The sequence below is a fragment of the Filicampus tigris genome, chromosome 10, assembly GCF_054856515.1.
Source record: "Filicampus tigris isolate MCC_2025a chromosome 10, RoL_Ftig_1.0, whole genome shotgun sequence".
Classification (NCBI taxonomy): Eukaryota; Metazoa; Chordata; class Actinopteri; order Syngnathiformes; family Syngnathidae; genus Filicampus; species Filicampus tigris.
The window spans coordinates 21,481,897-21,506,382 of NC_141226.1; the positions used below are offsets into that span (position 1 = coordinate 21,481,897).

General features: G+C 40.3%; 1 protein-coding gene across 1 annotated transcript in view; it reads left to right on the forward strand.

Annotated features, from left to right (window-relative positions):
* The window catches only part of tep1 (telomerase-associated protein 1), a 30,493-nt gene that overhangs the window by 1,659 nt on the left and 4,348 nt on the right, over nt 1-24,486 (forward strand). The window contains exons 2-47 of the mRNA XM_086042341.1: nt 146-576; nt 851-1,039; nt 1,533-1,682; nt 2,026-2,190; nt 2,276-2,413; nt 3,549-3,620; nt 3,714-3,835; nt 3,917-4,074; nt 4,517-4,626; nt 4,717-4,795; nt 5,220-5,403; nt 5,532-5,811; nt 6,767-6,919; nt 6,993-7,067; nt 7,274-7,395; nt 7,496-7,564; nt 8,374-8,517; nt 8,766-9,057; nt 10,064-10,185; nt 10,290-10,403; nt 11,298-11,415; nt 11,502-11,696; nt 12,319-12,500; nt 12,585-12,726; nt 13,565-13,744; nt 13,819-13,911; nt 14,419-14,554; nt 15,276-15,435; nt 15,656-15,789; nt 15,888-15,976; nt 16,957-17,071; nt 17,388-17,622; nt 18,165-18,282; nt 18,460-18,584; nt 18,661-18,760; nt 18,828-18,983; nt 19,892-20,107; nt 20,186-20,242; nt 20,976-21,114; nt 21,929-22,186; nt 22,357-22,508; nt 22,574-22,681; nt 23,505-23,609; nt 23,673-23,802; nt 23,874-23,953; nt 24,210-24,336. Coding sequence (XP_085898467.1) covers nt 148-576; nt 851-1,039; nt 1,533-1,682; nt 2,026-2,190; nt 2,276-2,413; nt 3,549-3,620; nt 3,714-3,835; nt 3,917-4,074; nt 4,517-4,626; nt 4,717-4,795; nt 5,220-5,403; nt 5,532-5,811; nt 6,767-6,919; nt 6,993-7,067; nt 7,274-7,395; nt 7,496-7,564; nt 8,374-8,517; nt 8,766-9,057; nt 10,064-10,185; nt 10,290-10,403; nt 11,298-11,415; nt 11,502-11,696; nt 12,319-12,500; nt 12,585-12,726; nt 13,565-13,744; nt 13,819-13,911; nt 14,419-14,554; nt 15,276-15,435; nt 15,656-15,789; nt 15,888-15,976; nt 16,957-17,071; nt 17,388-17,622; nt 18,165-18,282; nt 18,460-18,584; nt 18,661-18,760; nt 18,828-18,983; nt 19,892-20,107; nt 20,186-20,242; nt 20,976-21,114; nt 21,929-22,186; nt 22,357-22,508; nt 22,574-22,681; nt 23,505-23,609; nt 23,673-23,802; nt 23,874-23,953; nt 24,210-24,336 — 6,817 coding nt within the window. The 5' untranslated portion in view covers nt 146-147. The remainder of the gene's footprint in view (nt 1-145; nt 577-850; nt 1,040-1,532; nt 1,683-2,025; nt 2,191-2,275; nt 2,414-3,548; nt 3,621-3,713; nt 3,836-3,916; nt 4,075-4,516; nt 4,627-4,716; nt 4,796-5,219; nt 5,404-5,531; nt 5,812-6,766; nt 6,920-6,992; nt 7,068-7,273; nt 7,396-7,495; nt 7,565-8,373; nt 8,518-8,765; nt 9,058-10,063; nt 10,186-10,289; nt 10,404-11,297; nt 11,416-11,501; nt 11,697-12,318; nt 12,501-12,584; nt 12,727-13,564; nt 13,745-13,818; nt 13,912-14,418; nt 14,555-15,275; nt 15,436-15,655; nt 15,790-15,887; nt 15,977-16,956; nt 17,072-17,387; nt 17,623-18,164; nt 18,283-18,459; nt 18,585-18,660; nt 18,761-18,827; nt 18,984-19,891; nt 20,108-20,185; nt 20,243-20,975; nt 21,115-21,928; nt 22,187-22,356; nt 22,509-22,573; nt 22,682-23,504; nt 23,610-23,672; nt 23,803-23,873; nt 23,954-24,209; nt 24,337-24,486) is intronic.

Genomic DNA, 24,486 nt, shown 5'->3' on the forward strand with positions numbered 1-24,486 from the left:
TATGGATGTGTGTAATCTGTTCGACGTTATTAACACGCCCTTCTCTTTTGTCACACAACGTTTGTTCAAGCGAGAAATGCGAAACCATTCATTTCGTTTGTGTGTTTTGTTGTGTCAACATGATTTATAAGTTATTTCCATTCAGGCATGAGGGCGCTGGATTTGCAAACAAACATGGCCTGCTCCATGAACGGCCGTAGCTTGTCCTCCAATTATGTCCCGCCGTGTCTGGAGAACAGGCTCCTGATGCAGACTTCCTCTTCATTGCTGAGCGCTTCCCTGCAGCCATCCGGCCTGACCTCCACCTCCTCGGGCCTCCTCCTCTCCTCCTCGTTTTCCATCTCCTCGCCGCTCCTCAGCACCCAAAACAACCTTCTGAACTCTTCCCGTCTCACCTCTTTCACTCCGTCCACCACCAACCCTCTCCTCGTCACCTCCTTAGCCGGAGGCGCTCTCCCCTCTCGCTTTTCCCAGCCGCCTTTTTTCCTTCCACGGGAAGGCAACCAGAAGAAGGATGATGAAGGCGGAGAGGAAATATCGGAAGCTCAGCCTTGCTCTTTTGAAGAAACGAGCTCGGTAAGCGAACATCTCCTCATCTCTCGCTTACACAAAGTTTTAACATCGGGTGCTAATAATTGTGATACATGATTTGATGTAAAAAGAAAAAAATATTTTGCAATGTTTGTTTTCCCATTGAATAAATGCAGTTGAATTAAAGGTTGGAGGGGCAATTTCCCAGTTCAGTCACTTTCATCTGTGCCGCTTGCTATGTACAGTATGTATGTCCCAGGTCTGACAATTAAATGTGCAATAACGAGCGAGTTGTGTGTTTTGGTGCTTTCTGTTTCAGGTGTATTCCGATGAAGATGACCAAATGTCGCCTGAGGAAAGTGAGGAGGAAATGGTGGCACCCAATGCAATGGAGGTGCACGTACCGGAGCAAGAGGAGAAGCAGCAAACTGTGGTTAGCAGACAGGAAGAATATGCAGAGGTAGTCCGTGACAAGCAGCAGGTTGAAGAGGAGCTCAAGGATAAGAAGGTAAGGAGAAAATGCCCAATCTGTTCGATCACTCCGTTTCTGTCACTGATCCGGTCCAGGATCGGCGGTGAGTCTATCAAAGTTTGAGACTGGTGAGAGACTGGTCACCAGTCAATGGCGAGGCACAGACCGTATAAACGGGCAACCATTCACACTCGGTGAAGTAAGCGTGTAACTGTACACCAAAAATCACAGTTAGGCCACGTTGGTTTTAAGGTCTCAGTTGGGTTCATGAGCAGGTGCTTTTCTTTTGTGTAAATAGAAATTGATTTAATAATGTTTTTAAAAAAAAACAAAAAACGAATGCAGTAAATTCTCCAATAATAAAGATTCCCAAATAGACATTTATGTAAGTAAATGACAGCTATGTTTGTTTGAAAGTGCAACATACAGACAGTTGCAACATTGGAGATTCAAGGCAAAAATGCTTCACTGTCCAAATATGGTCTATTGTTTTTCAACCTGTTATTTTTTTAACGCTGCATCCCCTCAGTATCTCCTGCTGAATGCCGTGTGCTGCTCCCTGGTCCACAAGAGCACCACCCCGGGTCAGAAGGACTGGGACTCCCAGGACAGTGTGTGGACCAAAATCACCAGCCTGGTGAAGGACATTGCCGCATTCGACCCTCAGTTTGTTCTCAAGGTACAAGGAGAGCAGAACACGGCAGAAAAAAATCAAATAAATGACACTTAATAAAACATCGCATCGTCACGTTGTACGATGGCATGGATGGAAAAAAAATCTGCCTTTGGTGCTGCTTTGGAAAATTCTTTGTGCTGTGCATGTCCACTTCAATGTTCCACTCCAGCCCTGCAGGTGGCAGTAACAGGCATTACACAGTGGGTGTCAACAAGGGATGTACATTTGACTAAAATGTCCTTAATCGAATAGACTCGGGCTCCAAATAGGCTCTATAATCGGTATGCGTGTACCCTGCTTTATTGTGTCACTCATGGACTCTGTTTATGTGCTTCCCTCCATCTAGGTGGCGCTCTACACAAGGCAAGAGTTGAACATCCGCATCACCGCCAACTTCCTGTTGGCCCTAGCCGCCAATCACCCGTCGACCAAGTGTCACGTGCGCCGCTACTTCTGCGCCACCGTCCAGCTTCCGTCCGACTGGCTGGAGGTGGTGCGCATTTACAGCACGGTATGCTGACCACGGTCCCGTTGTCATGGATCAGCGGTGCCCCCGTCTGCCCTGACTGAACTCCCCTCCCGCCCCGCTCTTGCAGTGCTTCAGCCGCTCGCTGCCCATGTGCTTGAAGAAGGCCATGTCCGACAAGTTCAAGCAGTTTAGTGAGTATCAGCTGGCAAAGTACAACACGCGCAAGCACCGCTGTAAGCACAACCGGAACAAGCGCAAGAGCAAGGTATGCAATTTTTTCTGTCATTAGTCCTTGTTGTCATGTTGTGTGCTTCTTACGGAAATAATACATTTAGATGCATGCGTCATGTACAGACTTCGGCGAAGCGCAATCCTGAAATATTGATAGCCACACCTCCATTAATTGCAGGGTGTGTTGTCTACTTTGTAAACAACAGTAACAAAACCTAATCAATAGACCGTCAGCACCTTTGTTAAGTAAAGGTTAAAAAATAAGATAAATGCCCTCTCAGGTAATCACATGACTTCAAATTAACCTCTGGCTGCCATTGTACCTGTGGTAAATAAGGATTTCTATAGTATATTGAAGCTTTTATGAATGTATTGCTTTTATTATCATTGTAAAGACGTCCTCTCAAATAATCATCTGAGTTCAAGTAAGTGCCTGTTTACCATTGTAAAGTGAGAACTTAGTTTTGGACATTTTAGGAATTTGACTAACTGTGTTTTGCTGCCACTGTCAATGTAAAGGCTTCCTCTCAAGTTGCGTTTCTTCAAATACTTGGTTTGCCATTGTACATGTGATGTGAATATTTTGTTTTTACATTTGAGATTTTGTGAATTCTTCACTATGTATTAGTAATATTTCTGTCATTGTAAAGGGCTCCCCTGAAATAGCCAGCCACCTCAAATAAACACCCGTTTACCATTGTAAATGTGTTAAAAATAAGCACATTTTGCGTGAATTGGAGTTTTTAACGTATTTTAGGTATAGCTAATGTTGCTGTCATTCATTTGCTGGCAACCAGTTCAGGGTGTACCCCACCTCTCGCCCCAACTCATCTGGGATAGGCTCTAGCACACCTGTGGCCCAAACGGGGATAAGCGGAATACAGTAGAAAATTGGATGTGTAAGCCTCCACTCAAATAATCAGGTTATTACAAATAAATGCCCATTTGCCCTTGTACATGAAGTATGAATATTTAATATCTTGGTTCAGTTGCGATTTCTATTGTACTGTAAACGTTTCTGTAAAAAAGTTCAATTTCGATTTTACGATTCCATTATGCATTGCTATTCATGCTGTCATTGTAAATGCCTCCTCTCAAATAACTGCTTTTTGTCAAATGAACCACCAGTATTCACCTAATATACTCTTAATCCCTTTAATATTCTGCAGAAACCAAGCGACGCAGATCTGAAAAAGTGGTCCAACTGGCTCCGATCCGACGCGACAGTTCTGCAGAAATATGTAAGTTAAAAGAAATCAATAATCAGTACAATAATGTCAATCCACAACCACCAATTTTAAGGGTGATTAATGCACTCTTGTGTGCACGTGTAGCTGAAGGTTGATGCCAAAAAGACTGTGGACAAAAAGCAAAATGAGTTCAACATGAAGAAGATGATCAAGAAGCTTCACATCAAAGAACCAGCCGGGCACGTCATGGCCATTCTGGGCCGAAAGTAAGAGCAGTGTTGAATTATGCAAATGAGGCAGACTGTCACCAAGGGGGCTGTGGGTCTTCACCTTGTCCTCCTTTGCAGGTATCCTGCAGATTGGAAGGCGTTCACCTCTAGCGGTCTCAAGGGTGACTGGGATCGAGAAAGGGCGGGTCAAAGAATGAAGCTCAAGGATGCAGAGACGTGGGAGCGTCTGCTTAGTCAGGAGGGCAATAAGGCCGCCACCTGGGAGAAACTCATTGGTATTTTTAAAAATATATATATTTAGGGTTATACTTTATCCATTTAATTTAGCCTTTAAATACATAAATAAATAAAGGGATGTGAAAAATAAATTTTCAATTTGTGTCTATAGGAATTTAAATTATCTTTGTTTTGAAAAGCCGCACATTAATGACTAAAATTTCTAGATTAAAAAAAAACAAAACAAAAAAATTAATACTGGCCAAAAGGGTAGCAAAAAGAAAAAAGATCAATCCGTGATCTAATTTCAAGTTTATGCAGAATCAGAATTTGCAATGTTAAACAAGTTTGATCTGGATTTGATTTCAGATTTTACATTGATTTACATTCTACGCGGAACGTCTCATGTAGCATGTTCAGATGCTCATGTTTCTGTTAAACCTCTTTCACAATTGGAACCTGTAGAAATTCAAATACCCCTTGCGCTTATTTTCTTTCCAGACAATAAGTCGCTGCCGTTCATGGCCACGCTGAGGAACCTGAGAAACATGATCAAGCAGGGCATCAGTATGACACATCACCAGAAGATCCTCAGCAGGCTCACCAATAAAGTGAGATGCACGCCTTCATCTTCGTCTGAGCACAAAACGTTGATCCTTGGGTTCTGTATAGCTAACAAAAAGTTATGTTATTGTTAACAGAAAGCAGTCCTTCAGAGCAGACAGCTTCCCTTCCGCTTCCTGTCTGCCTACAAAGTCATCATGGAGCTGCGCAATCTTTGTGAGTCTTCATATTTTAAATTTTTTTTCTGACCACTTCAGGGCTCCAGACGACGCCAAATGGTGACATTTTGCCCCTAAAATTTAAGACAGTGCAATAACTTTGAGAACCACTGGAGCAGAACACTGCCGCACATAGAGCTATGACAACAAGATAAGCTAACATTAGCATGTTTTTATTTTGGTCATTTCTTTCTAACTACACACAACAATGATGCAGTAATGACAAATCTGCTCGACCATTGGGAAGCCGGAAGTAGTTTAGCACCTCATTGTACCCATGCCAGTAGAAACGCGTCATTTGGGCCTAGTAGGTATCACACAGCGGAAAAGGATCAATGGTGTTAGCTTGCTCCATATCATCAGTATTTCAATGCTAGAATGACCAAATAAATCACCTCCTGCTTTCCTTCCTCCTCCCACAGCATCGCCACAAAAATCCTCCAATAACGAGATCCTGAAGGGCATCCTCAAGAAACTCCCCAAAAGCAAACGCTTCCGCCGCTTGGACTGGGAATCGGCCGGCAGGAAGCGGCTGCGGGTGGCGCTTGGCGTACCCTTTGTCTACCGCATTTTTCGCATGAAGAAGGATCAGCTCATCAAGGCCAAGTAAGACAACAAATGATGGATTGTCATTACAATGTCAGTTATTTATTTGAGTACTTTCACTTGCATTGGACAAATGTTGTCTTGTGAAAAAGTATGAAACGTGTGTTATGTTATGAAATGGTACACAGTCTGAAGGAGTACACAGTCAGCCTGCTGGACCGCTACCGGCAAGCCCTGGAGACGGCAGTGCAGATCTCGTGCCGCTACAACATCCCGCCTCTGCCGGGACGTACAGTCATCTTGATCAGCATCAACATGAACAACAGACAGACCTGGTGCAAAAAGTTGGACTTTTGTCTTCCACCTGAGTCAGACCACGACGAGGATGAGGATGAGGAAGAAGAGGAGGAAGAGGACGATGACAAGAAGAAAAAGAGAAACAGTGAAGAGGACAAACTGTCTCCTTCTGTAAGTGTTTTGTTTTTTGTCACGCATTAAAAAAAAAAAAGAATTTTTTTTTACAACATAAAATGGCTATCATTTTATACTATACTACAACTATTTTCATAATATTCAGATATTTTTCTTGGACAAAAGGGCAAAATTCTGGTAGCATTATGACTTTAAAAAAATATTCTATTGTTGTATTTTAAAGGCTATTTTTGGGAAAATTTTCCCAAGTTTTTCTTATAACGGTATTGTAAACGTACAACTTTTTCTCATAGGAAAAATACGACTTTATTGTTCTAATTTTACAAATTTTGCGGGGATAAAATATACAACTATTCTTACAGTTGTATTACTTTTCTTTCTCTTAAAAAAACGCACCTCTATTGTTATACAATGCTGACAGTTGTCAGAAAAATCAATTTGTATTTTTGTTTTTTTTTTTTTTTTTTTTTTTTTTTTTTTTTTTTTTTTACTTTGAATTATTCCGCTTTATTATTGTAGTGTTGGGATGTGGCCGATATTTTGTAAATTGAATTGGAGAAGTGTGATATCGTACTACTTCTCCTGTCTTTTGGCAATTGGCAAATACTTTGTGGATTACTGCCGGTGGAAATAATGCTTAGAAAATCAGCGGGGATTTCGGGTGCCTGTCTGAGCTCTAGTTTTAATATATAGTATACAAGTGGTACCTGAGTATAAGTCGCAGGGGGAGCAAACTATGAAACAAGTGTGACATAGTCCGAAAATGATAATTTTTTTTTGAGAAAAATGCTGAAACATTATGAAAATGTCATATTTAAAAAAAAAAAAAAAAAAAAATCACATCACAAGTAGTAGTCATATTTTGGGCAGGAAGAAGTTTTTTTCAGTTTTTTTTTTTAATGAGTAACATTATGAGAATACTTTATTCTCATAGGTTTTCCACAATCGATCGTCTTGAAGTAGTCATGCTTGGTACTGTTTTTCTTCTCAGATGCTGGAGGTTACCATTCTGCTTTCACTGATGATCGCCAGCAGTTGCGAGGACGCCCACGTCTATTTGCTGGATTATTACCATTACGCAGAGGCGCAGCTGAAGTCTGATGTCCTTTTGGAGAACGTGCGGAGTGTGATGCAGCAAATCAAGGTATAGCAACTGTGAATAAGAGACACAAATGTAATGAAACGGACTGACTGAGCCGTTGGTTGTCCTCTTACAGGCGTTGAGAAACAAGCCCAGGGATGCCGAGCTCCAATCCAGCTTTTACTTCCACCGGGTCCTCCATGAAAACAAGGTTTGCTTGTTTGTCAAGCCATCAGATGTTCACTCCAATTAGACTGTTAATTAATTCTCTCAGAATGTTACAATTTTACCACCAAAATACAACTTTATTCTTTTAGTTTTCAGACTTTAAAAAAAATAGAACTTTGAGAAATGCGCATCAGTCACAACTTCACATCAGTATCGCATTTATCTTTGACTCCAACTTTTTTCTCTCAGGTGGACAACATCATCTTGCTTACTGAGAATTACACTAACAATGAGCTGGACTGGACCATCAAGAACTACCGGAAGGAAACCAGCAACAAATGCCTTTACATTGAACTCGCCATGTCGGATATGTAAGGCGTTACCATCTTAATCATTTTTGTAAATGACAATCAAAATCACTACTATGTTCCTGAATTTAATTGTTTGATGTTTTTGGGGGGCTTTCTGTAGGATGTCCCAGTCCAAAACCTCTGATAGGAACCACGTCTTTCTACAGGGCTTCAGCGAACAAATTCTGAGGTAAAACATCTTGAGAGAGTGTTACATTACATTGTTGCAAAAGGGTTCTCAATTAAAACTTAACAACACCCAAATTAGGAAAATGTCAGCAAACATCATTTTGTAACACTTAAATGTTGAAATATACTCAAATCGTAGAAGAAAAATATACTAAATTACAACAAATATAACATTTTAGAAATTGCAAAATATTTTAAAAAATTCTTATAAAAATTTGAAAGCAAAACATTTGACGAAAAATACACGTTGGTGGGGAAAATTACAAAAACAGAAAGTGACAAGAATTTATAAAGTCTGAAAGGAGAAATATTAGATGAAGAATAGTGGGAAAAGATGAAAAAATATGAGAAAATGTTTAAATGAAAAATTGTAAAATTAGATCGTCCCTCGCCATATCGCATTTCACTTTTTGCGATCTAATTTTATACCGCAGATTTTTCAATATTTTGCAGAATTTCAATGGTGTACCCTGTCTTTGTAATTTTGTGATCTTTTTCCACACCACATAATTTTACTACAAACTTAATAGCAGCCCACTCTCATTTGCTGGCACCCACCACACTCAACAGGCCATATTTTGAATTGATATTATGTATCAAGCTTTAAAATATAACTAAAATCATGAAGTAAATATATCCTTGTTGCTTGGCAGATCTTCATCTCTTAAAAGATATATATTACATGGACTAATACCGCCCAAAATTGAGGCAAAAATATAAGAAAATACAAAATGTATTAGAATTCTGCATTTTACGGCTTGAAAAAGCGAACTCTTGATACATTTGTGTATATGTACACTTTTAAACCAGGTTTGTGGCTGAGCGAGGCTCATCCAGACTGCTGGACCACGTGGAGCATTTGGACAAAGTGTACAACGTCCCACCGCCAGCAGGAGCCAAAGATCCTGAGACTACCAATAGCCTGATGTCCATTCCCACCACTCCAAAGTTAAGGTAATTAAAGATAATAGCGTAAATAAGGTCATTTAAAACAAAGCAGACTATATTCGTTAAGATAATTTTAAAAATGTTAAATTGTTGTAAAATAAAGACATAAAAGTAGAAAAATAAAAAAATATATACAGTGTATATAGATATTTGGTAATAAAGTATAAATATTTCATAATTTTTTTTCGGCCATGGACTGGGACTTGTTTTGCATGCAAACTTCCTCTGTGGTGGTCCCGCCGGTCTGTCCACAGGTGGCGCGGCGTGCGCATCTTCATCTCGTCCACCTTCCGCGACATGCACGCCGAGCGCGACGTCCTGGTGCGCAGCGTCTTTCCGGAGCTTCGGCGCCGCGCTGCGCAGCACCGCCTCCACCTGCAGGAGGTGGAGCTGCGCTGGGGCGTGACTGAGGAGGAGTCGGGCCGGGCGGCCGCGCTGTGTCTGGCGGAGGTCGGTCGCAGCCACATGATGGTGGCAATCCTGGGCCAGAGGTATGGCCTGGTACCGGACGCACCTGCTCTACCGGATCTGCCACAGTACAAATGGGTAAGAAAAATATGTTTTTACTGTCGTGATAGTACTACTTTTTCTTGAGAAAATAGAAATGTATTCTTGTAATAGTAAAACTTAATTTTCCTATTTGTACAACACCGATTACAGATTGCAACTTTTCTATTAAAAAATTTGACTTTATTATTTTAATCAGACTTTTTTCATGGACTTTTTCTCCTAGAAAAATGCTTCTTTTGAAAAAATAGTATTACTTTATTAGTTTATCCTTGTATGATTAGTTTAAAAAAAAATAGTTTCATTCTCGTAATATTGCAAGTTTTAACTTAAAATATAATTATGTACTTAATATTTTGACTTTGTAGATTGAAAATATGACTTCTCTTGTAACATTTTGGATTTTTTTTAAACTACAATGTTATTTTTGTAATATTAGTTTTTTTCCTTGTAATCTTATGACTTCTAGAGAAAAAATTGACTATTCTTGTAATGCCTTTTTTTTCTCAGTTTTACAGGTGTATAAGAGATTTGGCCTATTTTGTTATTTTACGACTTCTTAAATACTTGTTTTTTAGATTCCGACTTTTTGTAGTAAAAATGCCTATTTTAAAATTATGACTTTAAAAAAGATTTTCAATATTTTTTTCAGGAATTTTTTTGTCTTGTGATCTTATGACTTCTAGAAAAAAGTCTTTAGTCTCTTAATACAGTATAAGAACTTTTAATGGAAAAAAGACTATTCTCATAAGATTACAACTTTTTTTCTTAAACAAAAGTGTATTCTAATTGTAGAAAACAGAAATAGAAAAAGACTCTCCATCTACCGTAAGTCGACTTTTGCAGAAAAAATACAAATACAGAAAATGAGTATATTTTAGACTGAAAAACCTTGCACACTTTTCATTGGACAGCATTGAAAAGTCAAGACCTGCTTTTTCCCTGAATATTTTACCATATATAGTATCTTTCCTGTTAAACCTCTTTTGATTTATCATGATTGGATTTGTCACGATCAGTCATACAATGTTCATTTTTGTCTTAGCTCCAATCGGAGCCTGAAGGACTGTCAATCACGGACATGGAGATCCGTCACTTTCAGGCACTCTATGGTAGCGCGGCAAGGCAGCGGATGCTATGCTACTTCAGAAATCCTGACGTCATCAAGTATTTCATTTTATTTTATTTAGTTATTTAGTTATCCATCAATCCTTCCTCCCATCCATCCATCAAAATCTGATGTTGAGAAAAATATATTTTATTTTTTTCAGAACAGTGCCTGTGGCTTGGAGGTCCCACTTTGCTGCCGAATCAAAAGAGGCGGAGTCCAAAATGGCGCGTCTGAAGCGATGGATCCAGGTCAACAAGATGAAGGTCACCGACAAGTGAGTTGTCCCAAGGGCGGATTAGAAATATTGGTGGATTAGAAATTTTCCAGAAGTCTCTGCCGACGTAAACATTATCAGCGGCGACATTTACAAACTAAGTTTTAATATTTATTACTAAACATCTATTATCTTCATTTTATACCATTTCTCTTCCACTTCGTCTACAACAGGGGTGTCCAAACTTTTTTCAAAGAGGGCCAAATTTGGTGAGGTGAAAATCTGTGTGGGTCGACCATTCAGCTTCAAGTTGCTTAAATTTTTCACGGCATTTGTTAGCAGTCATCTTGCCGTAGTTTGCATGTTTCATCTGGGAGTGACTCTTGATATTGAATTTCTTTAAAACAGCCACAGTTTCTTAGCGAACTCGGCAGAAACAGTTGTTATGTATTTCTGTGAAAAAATATGACAAACAAAAAGGCAGCAAGGTGTTCACTCTGACACTTAACACCACTTTGAGAGTGGTGTTTTTGGAAAGGCAGAGCACACTCGGAGCAAATTTCCGAAAGCACCTGTGAGGGCAGCCACAGGTCTGCTGCCATCAGGTGGTGAAATAGAAAACACTTTTTATTATTATTATTATTATTTTTTTTTTTAACAAGTGCATTTTGTATTGTGGTCAACACTACTGACGGGCCACTCATGATTAATTTCATGCTAGAGGCCGCGGGCCAGTAGAAATTTGAACACTGGCCGCATTTGGCCCCCGGGCCGGAATTTGGACATGCTGGTCTACAATATGACAATTTTAGATTCTTTTTGTACAATCCGATTTCAACATCTGCTGAATGTGCCTAAATGTCAGTGTAATCTGCCCATCGTCTTCGCAGTCAGTAGTGCTGGCCAATTACAAGAAATGAATGGAATCCATGTGTGTGGGTCTCTCTATTCCAGTTACCCCTGTGAGTGGGGAGGTGTCGTGGAGGGCAAACCCTACTTGAAGAACCTGGAGGATTTTGCCAAAGCGGTGCTGGAGGACCTCTGGGAGACTGTCGTCAAGCAGTTTGTCAACGTGAGCGGAATCAACAGCAGCGTCTTGCCCGAGCTGCCAAAACAAGCATCCCGTTCCTTTTTTTGTTGTTTTGTTGTTTTGCTCAGGAGGACAAAGAAGATGAGGCTGACCCCGCATCCGAGATTTTAGAGCAGGAAATTCACCAGGAGGCGCTGCAGAGGCAGTTCTTCAGCCGGGCCAAGCTGCTGTCGGCTGCCGTGGAGATGGTGGAGCAGGCGCAGGCAAATGGAGGGACCCTGGTGGTGGAGGGAGCGCCAGGGCAGGGCAAGACCGTCTTCATGGTAACTGTGGCAACAGATTTTTCACTTTGTTCTCCAAAAAAAGACGATTCTCCTCCATCCATTAAGAAAGTGTTTGCAAGAGAAGGAATCTGGTTTTATTCCTGTAAGGTTACAGCTGTTTCTTGTAAAAATGTTCATCATCACATTGCAGGCACTTTATTCTCAATTGTGAAATTTAGTCTTGACAATTGAGACACTATAGCTTTTTTTCTCAGAAAAATATAACTGCATTCCTGTAATAAAAAATACTTTATTGTTGTAACATTACAGCTTTATTTTTGTAGCATTTGTCATTTTTTCCTCGAGTAAAGTCGTACAACTCATTCTTGTAATATTGCATCTCAAACAAATTTTTTGTAACCTTTTCATTAAAAAAAAATCTTTATTCTCTCAGTATTTTGAGAAAGTTTTCCTTGTTTTTTTGGGGGGGGTCAAGATATTATATAACTTATAATTTCTCTGATAAATACTTTTTGGTCAATTCAGATTTATTAGATTTTTTTTTTTTCTTGATAAAATATAACTTCTTGTATTCGACTTTTTCTCAGAAAAGCACGACTCGAGCCTTGTTACGATGATGCGCATTTAGTTTTCCGACATTACGTCCGCTCCCCCCACGCAGGCCGCTCTAGCCGAGGCCCTCAGAAGCGGTGCCAAGTCCAAGAAAAACCTGGCCTGTGATGTCATCTCATACTCAACAGCCGCCAGCCAATCGTCTCGCTCCGTGGAGAACCTCCTGCGATATCTCGTGCGCTGCTTGAGGCGGCTGAAAGAGGAGGAATTGCCTCTTCCCCTCTCTTACAAGTGGGTTTACATCATCATGCAATGATGCGTGGGTGTTTTGTAAACATATCAATGTATCTATCTATGTATTGCAACTCTTGAAAGAAATGTGCTGTCAGAGTTTCACGCCACTTTGAAGGACTTGAAGAGGAGCACGCCTCTTGTGCTGCTGGTGGACGGGGTGGATCTTGTGCGTGACGACCGGGATCAGCTCAGCTCTGGTTGGATACCGCAGCATCTAGCACAGGTCTGTCACAATACATTTTCTTTAGTCTTGTAATATTCAAGACTTTTTTCCATGAAGAAGGAACCGCGACTTTTTTCTTAGATTTTTTTTTTTTTTTAATTTCTTAAAACGATGACATTCTTGGAACATTTCAACTTTGTCATGGGGAAAAAAAGCATTTATCTTAAAGATATAACGTTTTCAAAAAACAAACAACGGTTTATCTAAGAAATATACAACTTTATTCTGAAAAATATATATGTATTACCTTGGATATATTTCTGTAAAAAAAAGTTTTTCTCTCAAAAGTACAAATTCTTGAAAAATGAGACTACCTTAAAAATATAACTTTTTTTTTCCTCTCAAAATGCTACTTTTTATCTACAACATATAGCACTATTAAAAAGTGCATATTTATTCTTTTTCTTCTTTTTACACTGCTTTTTGTTACACTCCCAAAATATTTTTAATTTAGAAAAAATGCTGTAATTTCCCTCTCAAATTTGCTCCTTTTTTTCCATCTTACTATACTTTATCTAAAAAATTAGACAGTTTTATTCTGGGGCAAAATGCTACTACCTTTTTTAATTTTATTTTTTTACTTTTTTTTTTTTTTTTTTTTAAATCCCCCCACCCAAAAGATATTTTGATTCCAATATCAAGGTTTATTTCTTGAAATTAAATATGTTTCTTAAACATACAACTTTATTCTTGTACAATTACGACTTTATGCTCGTGGCATATTCATTTTTAAGTGTAGCCGTAATACTCCTTTGTACAACGTAACCTCTACTGAGTTAATTCCAGATGATAAAACAAGATTTCTATCGTAATCCTCATGTTACTCTGGCTGTGCCAGGGGGTTTGTTTGGTGACGAGTGTCGCGACCACCTCGCCGTTGTTGCACGCACTATCCAAGAAGTCGTCCACGCTTCTTTTCACCCTGCCGCCGCTTACCGTGACAGAGCGAAAGGAAATCGTTCAGAAAGAACTGGAAGGCTTTGGGAAGAAACTCAGCGACGCCGCCTTCAACAACCAGGTTCCTTCTCATCGATGACATCATTTTACCACATTTGATTCCATCTCCATGACGTTCTTGTGTGTTTGCTACAGCTGCAGACACTGATCATGAAGAAAGGTGCAGACTGTCCTCTCTACCTACACATGGCCTGTGAAGACCTGAGGAACTTTGCTTCCTTTGACAAGGTTCGACTTGATCTCACTTTCTCCAAAAATGCACTATTTATTCGTGTAAATTACCAGTTTCTTTTTCCAAGAAAAAAAACACACTATTTTTGTAATATTGCAACTGTAATCTTGAAAAAAATGAAACGGTTTTCATATTACGATTAAAACCTTTTTGTAACATCACTTTTTTCCCTCAATGGTATGTTTTTTCCATGGGAAAAAGTGGCTGTGTTCTCAGAAATATCTCATACAAATGACTACATTCCTCCCGTAAAAATACTATTTTATTCTGATAATATATTGAGGACTTTTTCTCTGGTTTTTTTTTTTTCTTTTAAAATAGCCTCTAAAAGGCTTCCATAAACTTGACTCAATACCTTGTGTTGAACAATATTAAAAAAAACAGCAACATGAGAGAGAACAATGCCATGTATCATGATATATTGTATTTGATTTTATTTTGTCGCATCACGGCATGTCATAGCAACACCTAGAAACCTTTGAAATGGTGTCTTTGTGCCCTAGCTGAACGACAGTCTGCAGGCTTTGCCTCAATCTGTCCATCTGCTGGTCCAGTACTGCCTCAAGAGACTCTGCTCAGACCACAGAGGCATGCTGGGACTCCACTGGGCTCTGGCGGCCTTCACCGTCAGCACCGCTGGTACGACAAACAATTAAGCCACAGTTATCGTACGAAAGTTACTTTGGTGATTACTTGGTTTTAAAAGTAACTACCGGTAAGTTAGATTACAAGTTACTTTGCTAGTAAAATTCAGCAAATGCTTAACATAAAAATGACACCTAGTTTTGCCACCTGACTTAATTGGAAGTGCATTTTTCACAGTGACGTTTAAGAATAATTTTTTTTTTTTTTTAACTTTACATTTTTTTTTTTCAATTCGACGTTGGGCACGTTGTCATTTGACGTTGAAGCTAGATAACACTTTGTTGATAGCAAAATTTGTGCACCAAACCCTAATATTTTTGTCTTGAGCTGACACCAACTCAAAAAATAATGACTATATTTCCAGCTTGAAACAAATTTCCCTCCTTCCTCCATTGTTGTTTATGTGGTATGGTATGGTATGGTATGGACACGCAAGTTATCAACATGCTGAAAACATGAGATGCGCATGCGTGATGTCACTTCCCCAGACAATGTTATGTGCATTTGTTGAGTACCGGTAACTATAATCTGATTACATTGCGGGAAACGTAGCACGTTACATTATGTGTTACTGGAAAATGTGTATATTTTTGAGTGACACGTTACTTGGTGACATGTTCCTGCCATCACTGATGGCAACCCATTGGGCTTCTTTTTTTTTTTTTTTTTTTTTTTTGCTGCATTAGCCAACTTATCTTCTCCTTTTCATGTCCAGGCCTGAGGGAGCGCGATTTGTACTCGCTACTGTGCGCCTGCAACGACCTGTGCTCGCTCAAAGGACAGGTCACATGGCAGCAGGTTCTGCCGCTGTGCAGGAACCCCAAAGGACGCGTTCCCATGGTGGCCTTTACCCGCATAGTGCATACCTTGCGAAGGTGAATATTTCAAAAGATCAAGGTGGCCTTAAAAGTGTAGAAATGTTTTCATAGTGGCCTCAAAAGTTAAAAAAAAAAAGTAGTCTTATAGAGGGTCAAATGTGCTTAGTGTCCTTAAAAAGTCTTAAATTTGATCACCAGTTACATTTGGGCAAAGTGGCCTTTAAAATTGGTGAAAGTTGCTCAAAGTGGGGGTATCTAAGCGGATGGTGTTTTGCAGTCTTGTCAATCCATCTCAGCGCCACGACGCCGATGACCTACTGGCTCTGTCCAACCCAGATGTGAGGCAGGCCTTTGAAGATGTCCTCCTGCCCTCAGAAGACCACAGAAGAAGAGCTCACCTTGTATTGGCGGGTAACAAACAAGAGAGAACGAGACATTTTTTTTTTTTTTTTATAAAAGGTGTCACTTTTTTTTATTCATGACGTTTTCATCTCGGGGTGCCCATGTAGGTCACCTGTGGGTGCTTGCCGACGCTCAGGGTACCGATACTTTTCTTCACGGAGAGGTGGATGCTGTCCAGCAGCTTACCGCTAGTCTGGTTTGTCATCCTCTAAACAAACAATCACATTTAAAGTGTTTTGATTAACTGTACTCTAAGTTGCCATGTAAGCATAGAGAGGTGGTTTAGTATTGTAGAGTTGCAATGAATCATTTGTACCTATCCTCATCATTTTTTTTAATCTAATTTTTCAAGAGGAAAAAGTAGTATATTTTAAGGAAAATAAGTTTTTTTTTGTTGAGTCATATTTTTTTTCAAGAAAAAGTATTTTCTTTTTATATAGTTTTTTGTCATTGTTCAATATAATATATCTGGATTTTTCTTTTTAATTATGTTTTAGGAAATATATATATATTTTTTTAAAAAGTCATACTTGTAGTTGAATACATTTGAAAGAATTAGTCATTTAAAAAAGCTGAATAGATATATTTTTGTGGAGTAAGGTTTTTCCATTAGATTTTTTTTTTTCCTAAAGACTTATATTGAGATAATGCCAGAAAAAGTTGTATTTAATTTTACTGATTTTTTTTTTTAAAGAAAAATACAAATCCTAAAGATAAATGCATTTGCTAAAAAGTTTTTTATTTTTTTTAACAGTCATGTTTTTTTAAAATATATTTATAAGAGTTTTAAAAATTATCTTAAGTCGGATTTAAATTTTTGTAGGAAACATGAAAAAATATATATTTTCCTTAGAAAGTTTAATATTTTGTAGAACATTTTTTTGTCTTACAAATGTTATTTTGAGAGGAAAAAGTTATAATTTAAGGGGGGAAAAACGTTTTTTGGTGGTTGTATATTCTGAAGAGGTTTTTTGGGTATTCACATTTTCATAAGTTCTGTTTATTCAAGTATTTTGTGATATTTAAGTTTTCTTTAATATTTAGTAGGGACAAGTTGAATTTTTTTAATACCTAAAAACTGAGCTTTATCTTTATAAAGGCATGATTTTTGAGACAACTGTCGTATTATTTTTTTTCACACTTTTTTATTTTTATTTTTTATTTTTTGCTGTGTAGATAAAAAGTGACGAGCTGGAAGCACTGCGTTTGCTGCTCTCCAGCTATAACTTCCTGTACGCTAATGTGCGCAGCAATCTGCTCCGCCACCTGCTGGACACCTATAATGAGTATGGTATGTATATAAATATGTGTGTGTGTGTGTGTGTGTGTGTGTGTGTGTGTGTATATATCCAGAACAGATGCATTCTTTTTTTGTGATCTGAAAGAATGAATAAATACATCAATTGTTTCAGACTTACATGTGTTCATAGGAAATACATTAAAACCAATATTGGGCCAAACATTTAGACGGAACAGCAAGAAAATGTTTACTATTACAGTTCAAGGAAATACTTCTAAGCTGGCCTTAAAACCGAAAGACAGAACCAACACGCTGTTGTTAACTGCCACCCCTTGCCACCGCGTAATACTGCCTGTGTTCCCCGCAGATAAGAAGTCGTCCCAGTTGAGCAAAGACCAGCGGGCCGCCATGGACGACTGCCGAGCTTTCCTGCAGCGCCACGCCGCCGTGCTTTCCCGCTGGCCGGTGCTCTTCGTCCAGCAGGCACTCAACGAACCACCCGAGTCCCCCGCTCGCGCCTGGGCCCGAGGCCTGCTCGGTAGCGGCAAAGTGCGGGCGGTTGAGTGGCTCAACAATGACCATCAAACCTTTGCAGAGAGCAGGTATAGCGTTCACCTCAATCTGATCCGCGACTCTGGTCGACTTCCACAATTAGATTTCCTACTGAGATCAATTATATTTTGGAAACGGGAATCCAAACTGTTGAATAATGAAACCTATTTGAGCAGCAATTAAAATCTTAAATTTGATCAAAGTATCCTCCAAAAGTCATATTTAATCAAAGTCCATTCTTAATTTATTCTGACATTTAATCAGGGCAGTATAAAAAAGTCAGATATTGAACTAAGTAGCCTGAAAAAGCCTCAGGAAAAGTTATACTGTATTTGTTACATTTCACATCACATGGTTTTCAAAAAAAAATCTTTCAAGTTTTCATTTCTTTAAAGTAGCTTTACAAAATGTCAAATTTTCTCATAAGGCCTTTAAAAATTGTTTAAAGTCAAATCAATCTGATGTTTGCAAGCTGGGCCCTTAGCCCTCATTTTCAGTCAACAGCAAGTGTCAAAAAGGTCGCACCCTCAGAAGGATAAAAATAATTCAAATAAGGTCAGATGTGATTTAGGATGTTGCGTGTTTGTTGCAGCCAGCTGGTGTCCACCTTCCCGTCTGAGCCTACCTGCTTGGCAGTGGATTGCGACGGGGAGATGGTGGTAGGGACCGGGCAAGGAACTTTGTATTTCATCAATGCAAACACAGGACAGGTACAAAGACCCCGAAAAACTCATTCTTTAAACTCGCATTATTTGACGCACTTAATACTACCAATGTTACTTCATAATTAAGATGGATGTGTCGTCAAATAGTTAAATCTGAATGTTTTTTCCCATTTTGGATTCATAATTAGTTAAACATTTACTGGCCATGTCACACCTGGACAGGAAATGAAGTCGCTGGTAAGCAGCTGCGACGGCATCTCCAGCTGCGTCCTCCTCAAGGACGGACACCTTGCTACAACCTCCTTTGACGGCCAAATCGAGATCTGGGACGCTGCCAATGGGTGCCGGTGAGTGAACACTCCCGTGGCGCATCCCCAACGAATGCCGCCATTTGCCAATTTTAATAGTCTTGGCCTTTCGCAGGACGTCTCTCATTAAGGGCCACACTAATGTGATAACGGCCAGCGACATCACCACCGATAGGAAGCACCTGGCCACCGCATCGCTGGATTTGACTCTGAAAGTTAGCTAGTTACCGTTACTTATCGTGATTGGTCCCTGCGCTATCGTTGATCAAAAAAACTTGTCAGGTGTGGTCTTCGGCCAAAGGTCACGAGGTGGCAATCCTGCCCAGCGACAGCCCTCTGAACTGCGTTACGTTCGACCACGAGGATCGCCTGCTGGCCGCCGGATGCTGGGACGGGAAGGTGGTCGTGTGGAAGTGGCTGCAGGATAACACCCGAGTGGTGAGTCGCCGCTTGGATCGTGTCGATTGGCTGCCGCCATGTCATTTTTTTTTTGCAGTGCAAATTTCTCAACTCGAGCAAGTGAGCGAAGAAACAAATTTTCGTGCGCTCGCATCGTGTCGCATCAAACGCCAACGTCATCCACACACAAACTGCGCAAATTGCATTGACTTTATCACACTGCAAGAATAGTTACACTTTGTCCCCAAGTGGCCATTAAAAATTCTTCATTTATCAACCTGACCTTAAATTGTTACATTTGATACTTGTCCTTTTCTAAAAGTGGCCTTTAAAAAAAAGGTCTTAAAGCGGAAGTCGACCCAAACATTTTTTTTTCAAGAATATGTTCCCGGCAGGTCCACTAGTTGAAACACGGCATTCTGATTAATTTTGCGTTTGTGGAATATAAATTAAGCAGCAAAATGCACTCGTTTTTAGCCATCTCTGGGGCGGCCATTTTGTCTTCTGTCGACTGAAAATGACATTGCAACTACTCACAACGACCAATACGGCTGACCTGTTTTCTGAATCTGAGCCGTGATTGGTCGTTGTGAGCAGTTGCGATGACATTTTCAGTCGACAGAAGACAAAATGGCCGCCCTCAGAGATGGCTAAAAACGAGTGGATTAACACTTATTCCACAAATGCGATATTTATCATAATGCTTTCTTTCAACTAGTGGGCTTGCATAGAACATATTCTTGAAAAAAAAAATGTTTGCGTTGACTTCCATTTAAGTTTGACAAAAAAATGCCATGAAACTGGGCCACTTTGAGCCAAGTATTATTTGACAGGTTCATTTGGTCTGTGTGCTTGAAAAAGACGAATTTGATCTTTAAGTTGCTTTTAAAGATTTTTTTTAAACGGTTGGATATGGTAAAGGTGTTTATTATGTTCTATTCCGACAGTATCTGTGCGGCCACAGCCGCTCAGTGCGCAGCCTCTCCTTCTCGCCGTCGTCGTCGGCCACGCTGTGCTCGGGCACTGTGTCCGGGGAAGTGCGCGTGTGGTCTGTGGACACCTCCACCTGTGTTGGATGCTTCCAGGCGCACGCCGGCGCCGCCGACGCTCTCGCCTTCCTAGGCCAGGGCCGCTTGCTGCTGACCGCCGGCTCCGATCACATGGTGGGTACATCAAAATGGCCGCTGCGTGGATTTGTTCCACTTGCAAAGACAATAATATGATTGAATTTTCCCAAACAGCTCCAGCTGTGGTCGGGTGGACTTGGACGCTCAGTCGGCACTTTACAGAGACAACAGGTAAGTTTACTTTATCCGGAGATGCCTCTTCTTACGAGTGACCCAACTTACAAGTTTGTCAAGATACAAGCAGTCGCTCTGCTGATTTTTTTTTTTATTTTATTTTTTTTTTTTTTTTTCTCCTTTGATTTGTGAATTCAAGTGCTTATATGGTGGCAACGAACTTCACAACAAGCAGCAGTTTGTCAGTGTGAACACTTTTTCACTGAAGATTCCAAGTGCTTGCTTTGATGCACTCCCAGTAAACGTTTACTGTCAAACTAAACACAAACAAGGAGAATTACACCTCGTGTAACTTTTCCTGACGAAAGTCCGCTAGCTTAATGCTAACACATAATGGGAAAAGCCATAGTCCTGCTAACGCAACTAGAATTTAAATTGTGGTGGCTTTAAACAACTTGCATTTGAACACAAGTGTTAGCAACACGTGCAGACAGAGCATATAACAATTACTCACAGGCACGTATTTGTTATCCTCAGTGAAAAACAACTACTGTAGTATTACTGCTGCTTGTGACTTGCGTTTGTATAATCTTGATTTCCTTAATTGCGATGTCATAGTGGTGTCAATAAAAGGTGGTTTCTATCAGGTAAATTGCCGCTGAAGGCCCAGGTACCCAATACACAGTCCACCACTGACTGAATGTTACACATAGTCCTTTCAACCAGTCCTGAAAAATCTAACGTGGTAGTCTACAGCTTTTCTTCTTTATTCTCTCCATGCTTGCTTCAGGTCGAGCGGGAGCCTCCTCACAAGAAGAGCAGGTGCGACACCTCGCCGGAGAGCGGTTCGCTGTGTGCGGCTGTCAACGGGGACTACGTCGCCGTGGGTTACCATGGCGACGGCTTCAAGCTCTTCCGCCTCAGCTCGGGTAGGTTTCATGTGCCAGAACACAGACGAACAAGCTTTAGCCATCTATCGACGCATGTGTGATTTCAGACGGTACCTGAAGGCACCACCAGAAATATAGCTCTATCTATCCCATCTATTTTAGCTATCTTACTTATCTTAGCTAAGCTTGTGTGATTTCAGAGGGTTCCCAAAGGCAACACCAGACTTGTTTGGAATAGCTAGGTAGACAATTTAGTGAAACATTTAAGGGCATTCAGAATAATTATTTCGTTGTGAAAATATGCCTGAGTAATTTAATGAACTGAATTACTCCACTGTGTGTGGGGAAAAAAATTCAGATGACCCCTGAAAGCAACAACATTTAAGGTTAGTTAGTTAGTTGGCCATGTTGTTATCTAGTTAGCTAGCTAAACCAACTAAGTTGTTGTGGTTTTGGTTAAGATAGATGGATGTTCTGAACAATCAGGTGAGGGTAAATTGATTTCAGATGGTCCCTAAAGGCAATACTAGGCATGCTCAAAATACTGTAGGTGCAGTTTATCGTTTCAAAAAAAAAAAAAAAGTATGTAGTGCAGGGGTCACCAAGTCCGGTCCTCAAGGGCACCTATCCCTCATGTTTTTCATCCCTTCCTATTGCAACACACCCGCTTCAAATGACCTGTCTCGTTATCAGGCTTCTGAAAAGATGGCTGATGAGCTGATCATTTCAATCAGGTGTGTTGCAGCGGGGAGAGATGGAAAACATGCAGGATAGGTGCCCTTGAGGACCGGACTTTGTGACCCCTGATGTAGTGGATGTCTTATTTGATTTGGTTTTATACTGCTTTTGGCAGGTGAGATGATTTGGGAGTCCGGCCTTTTCCGCCTGAGTGTACCGTCCCTGCTGTGGCTATGCGTGGATTCCTCGTCCACCGACACATCGGCGCCGCTGCTGCTGTCCACGGGGTACGACAAGCGGGTGCGGCTGTGGCAGAGGAAACTCGGTGAGGACGGCGAGCTGACGGGCCTGCAGATGACGGACATGTTCGGCATGCAGTCCGGCATCATCCGCGCCATGGCGTACAACGCCACTTACTTGGCCACCGCTTCGGGTGAGAAATGACGAGACGGGGCAAGGTGTATTTGGCGTGTCATCACGAGAAAAAGAACCCAATAATACGTGGTGACTCTACAATTTTGCTTTGGAGCAGCCTTTTTTGGGGTTATTTTGGTCACCTCTGCTTGTAGCTTCCATTTCTGACTGCGTTTGTCTGGTGAACAGATGACTGCACTATATTCCTGTGGCTGCTGAGCGAGCTGAGCGAGTACAATTCAGAGCCCCCTGCTGGCTTGCTCAAGGGCCACAGCGGTGCCGTCACATGCCTGGCTTTCAGCCCCGATGGTGGACAGCTGCTGTCCGGTGGAAAAGACAAAGTAGGAACATGTGTCTCAAGTTCGAACCTCCATAAATATATATGACGTGTGTGTGTGTTTTGCAGGCTCTGGTTGTGTGGAACATGAGCTTGACGCCTCCTGGTCTTTCGAAAGTGCTCCCGGCCTTCCACAGAGACTGGATCACTGGATGTGTTTGGACACCAGACTGTGTTGTGGGTCTTCACTTCTTTTTTTTTTTCCCCCCCACTTTGTCATGATGGTGTATTGTGTGCAGAATCTTGCCCAAAAACGAAATAATAATCAAAAGAATCAACTTTAGTCCATTTTGGTATCAACAAAATGTGGAAAAAGTAACCTTTTCTTGGAATGGTCTCAATAGAAAAAGGGTGTATATTCATAACACATTTGATAGCTTTATGAAGACTTAAGCAAGCTGCTCAATTCAAGTAGAACAATGGACTGTTACTTGATTTTTTTTTTTTTTGTAATTTAGAAAAATATATATTTATGATTGAATGTATTTATTTCCCTAATGTTGTTATTCTTGTCGGATTCTTATTTTTATTGCATTACATTTTCGTATTCATTGTACGAATGTATTTTTATCAATTATTTTTTAATTATTATTTCATCAAAATTTGCATTTTTATATTTTGTTTTCATTCATTCTTTTAATTTCATTTTTGTATAATACTAATTTTATTTTTTATGTTCTTAATTTCAAGATTTAAATTTATAAGTTTAACTATTTCGATAAAATGTGTGAACTTGACTTACATTTTTTACCTGTTTCATTTTTTTATAATTTATATATATATATATATATATATATTGCATCTTTGAAGGGGTTAATTTTTATTTCAGTGCTAAAATATCACAAAATTCATGATTGATGAACATACTTGAAGGTTCATTCTGCATCGTCACAATGATGAAGTGCTTTGAAAGTGCCTTTAACCTTGGGCTGTTTTCTCATTGACCCACCTCTGTTTCTTGAAATATTTTTGAAAACACGTGTAACTGTTGATTTGGCAGATAAGCTCATCAAATGACGGCAGACTTTGCTTATGGGACGTGGAGGCCGCTCTGAGCCTGCGAGAAATCACCTGGACGGATCCTCTCACGTCCGTCTGCTGCCTGGTGAGACTCCTCCGACAGCGCATGTCCCTGCAGGTGTCTCATTGGCTGCGTGTGCACCTGCAGGGACCGTACGTAGCAGCCGGATCCGCTGATGGCAACCTGCACGTGTGGGAGTGGAAGACCAACGTGAACATCTGCCACATTCCCGCCCATGAAGGACCGATCCACGCCTGCTCCGTCGTCGTTGACGCCAGTAAACCTCAAGTGAAGATTGCTTTTGTATTGTTTTCAGTTTGGATTTATCCTTGCATTGTCTCATTCTAGACAAAGAAAAGAACCCGGAGGATTTCACTGTTCTCACCGCTGCCGAAGACGGAATCATACGACTATGGAAGCCCTTACAGGTTTTGCATTTCATTTTGTATTCAGTTAATAGTTGAAGTAATAGCAGCCGGGCGTTTAGGTGGTTTTTACAATGTGTTATGAAGTATTAGTCGTATGCTGTTTTTAGTCATTTTCGTCAATGAAATTTACTGAGAATATGTTTCAAACAAAACCCCTGGAAAATCACGCAAGTCATTGCTTGATGATTATCTCGCATGATCATTTCGAACGCAATTTACTCCAGCAAAAGGGTTCCTCCTATGTGTCGGCGCACAGGTGGAACACTTCAGCACCTTTCAGGGTCACAGCGGCGCCATTCGCAGTGTCGCTCACGAGGGGAGCGTCCCGGTGTTCCTCACCGTGTCGAACGATTGCTCCTTGCGAAGCTGGATGTGGGAAACCGGTAAAGTGGGATTCATTCGTACTTCTTTACATTCTGTTATTTATTTTTTTTCAGGACTCATCTTAATCCTACTTTTCTATGCTTACTTTACTCCTGTATTGATATAAAACAGCAAACATATTGTGACCACACCCACCAGAAACATAAATA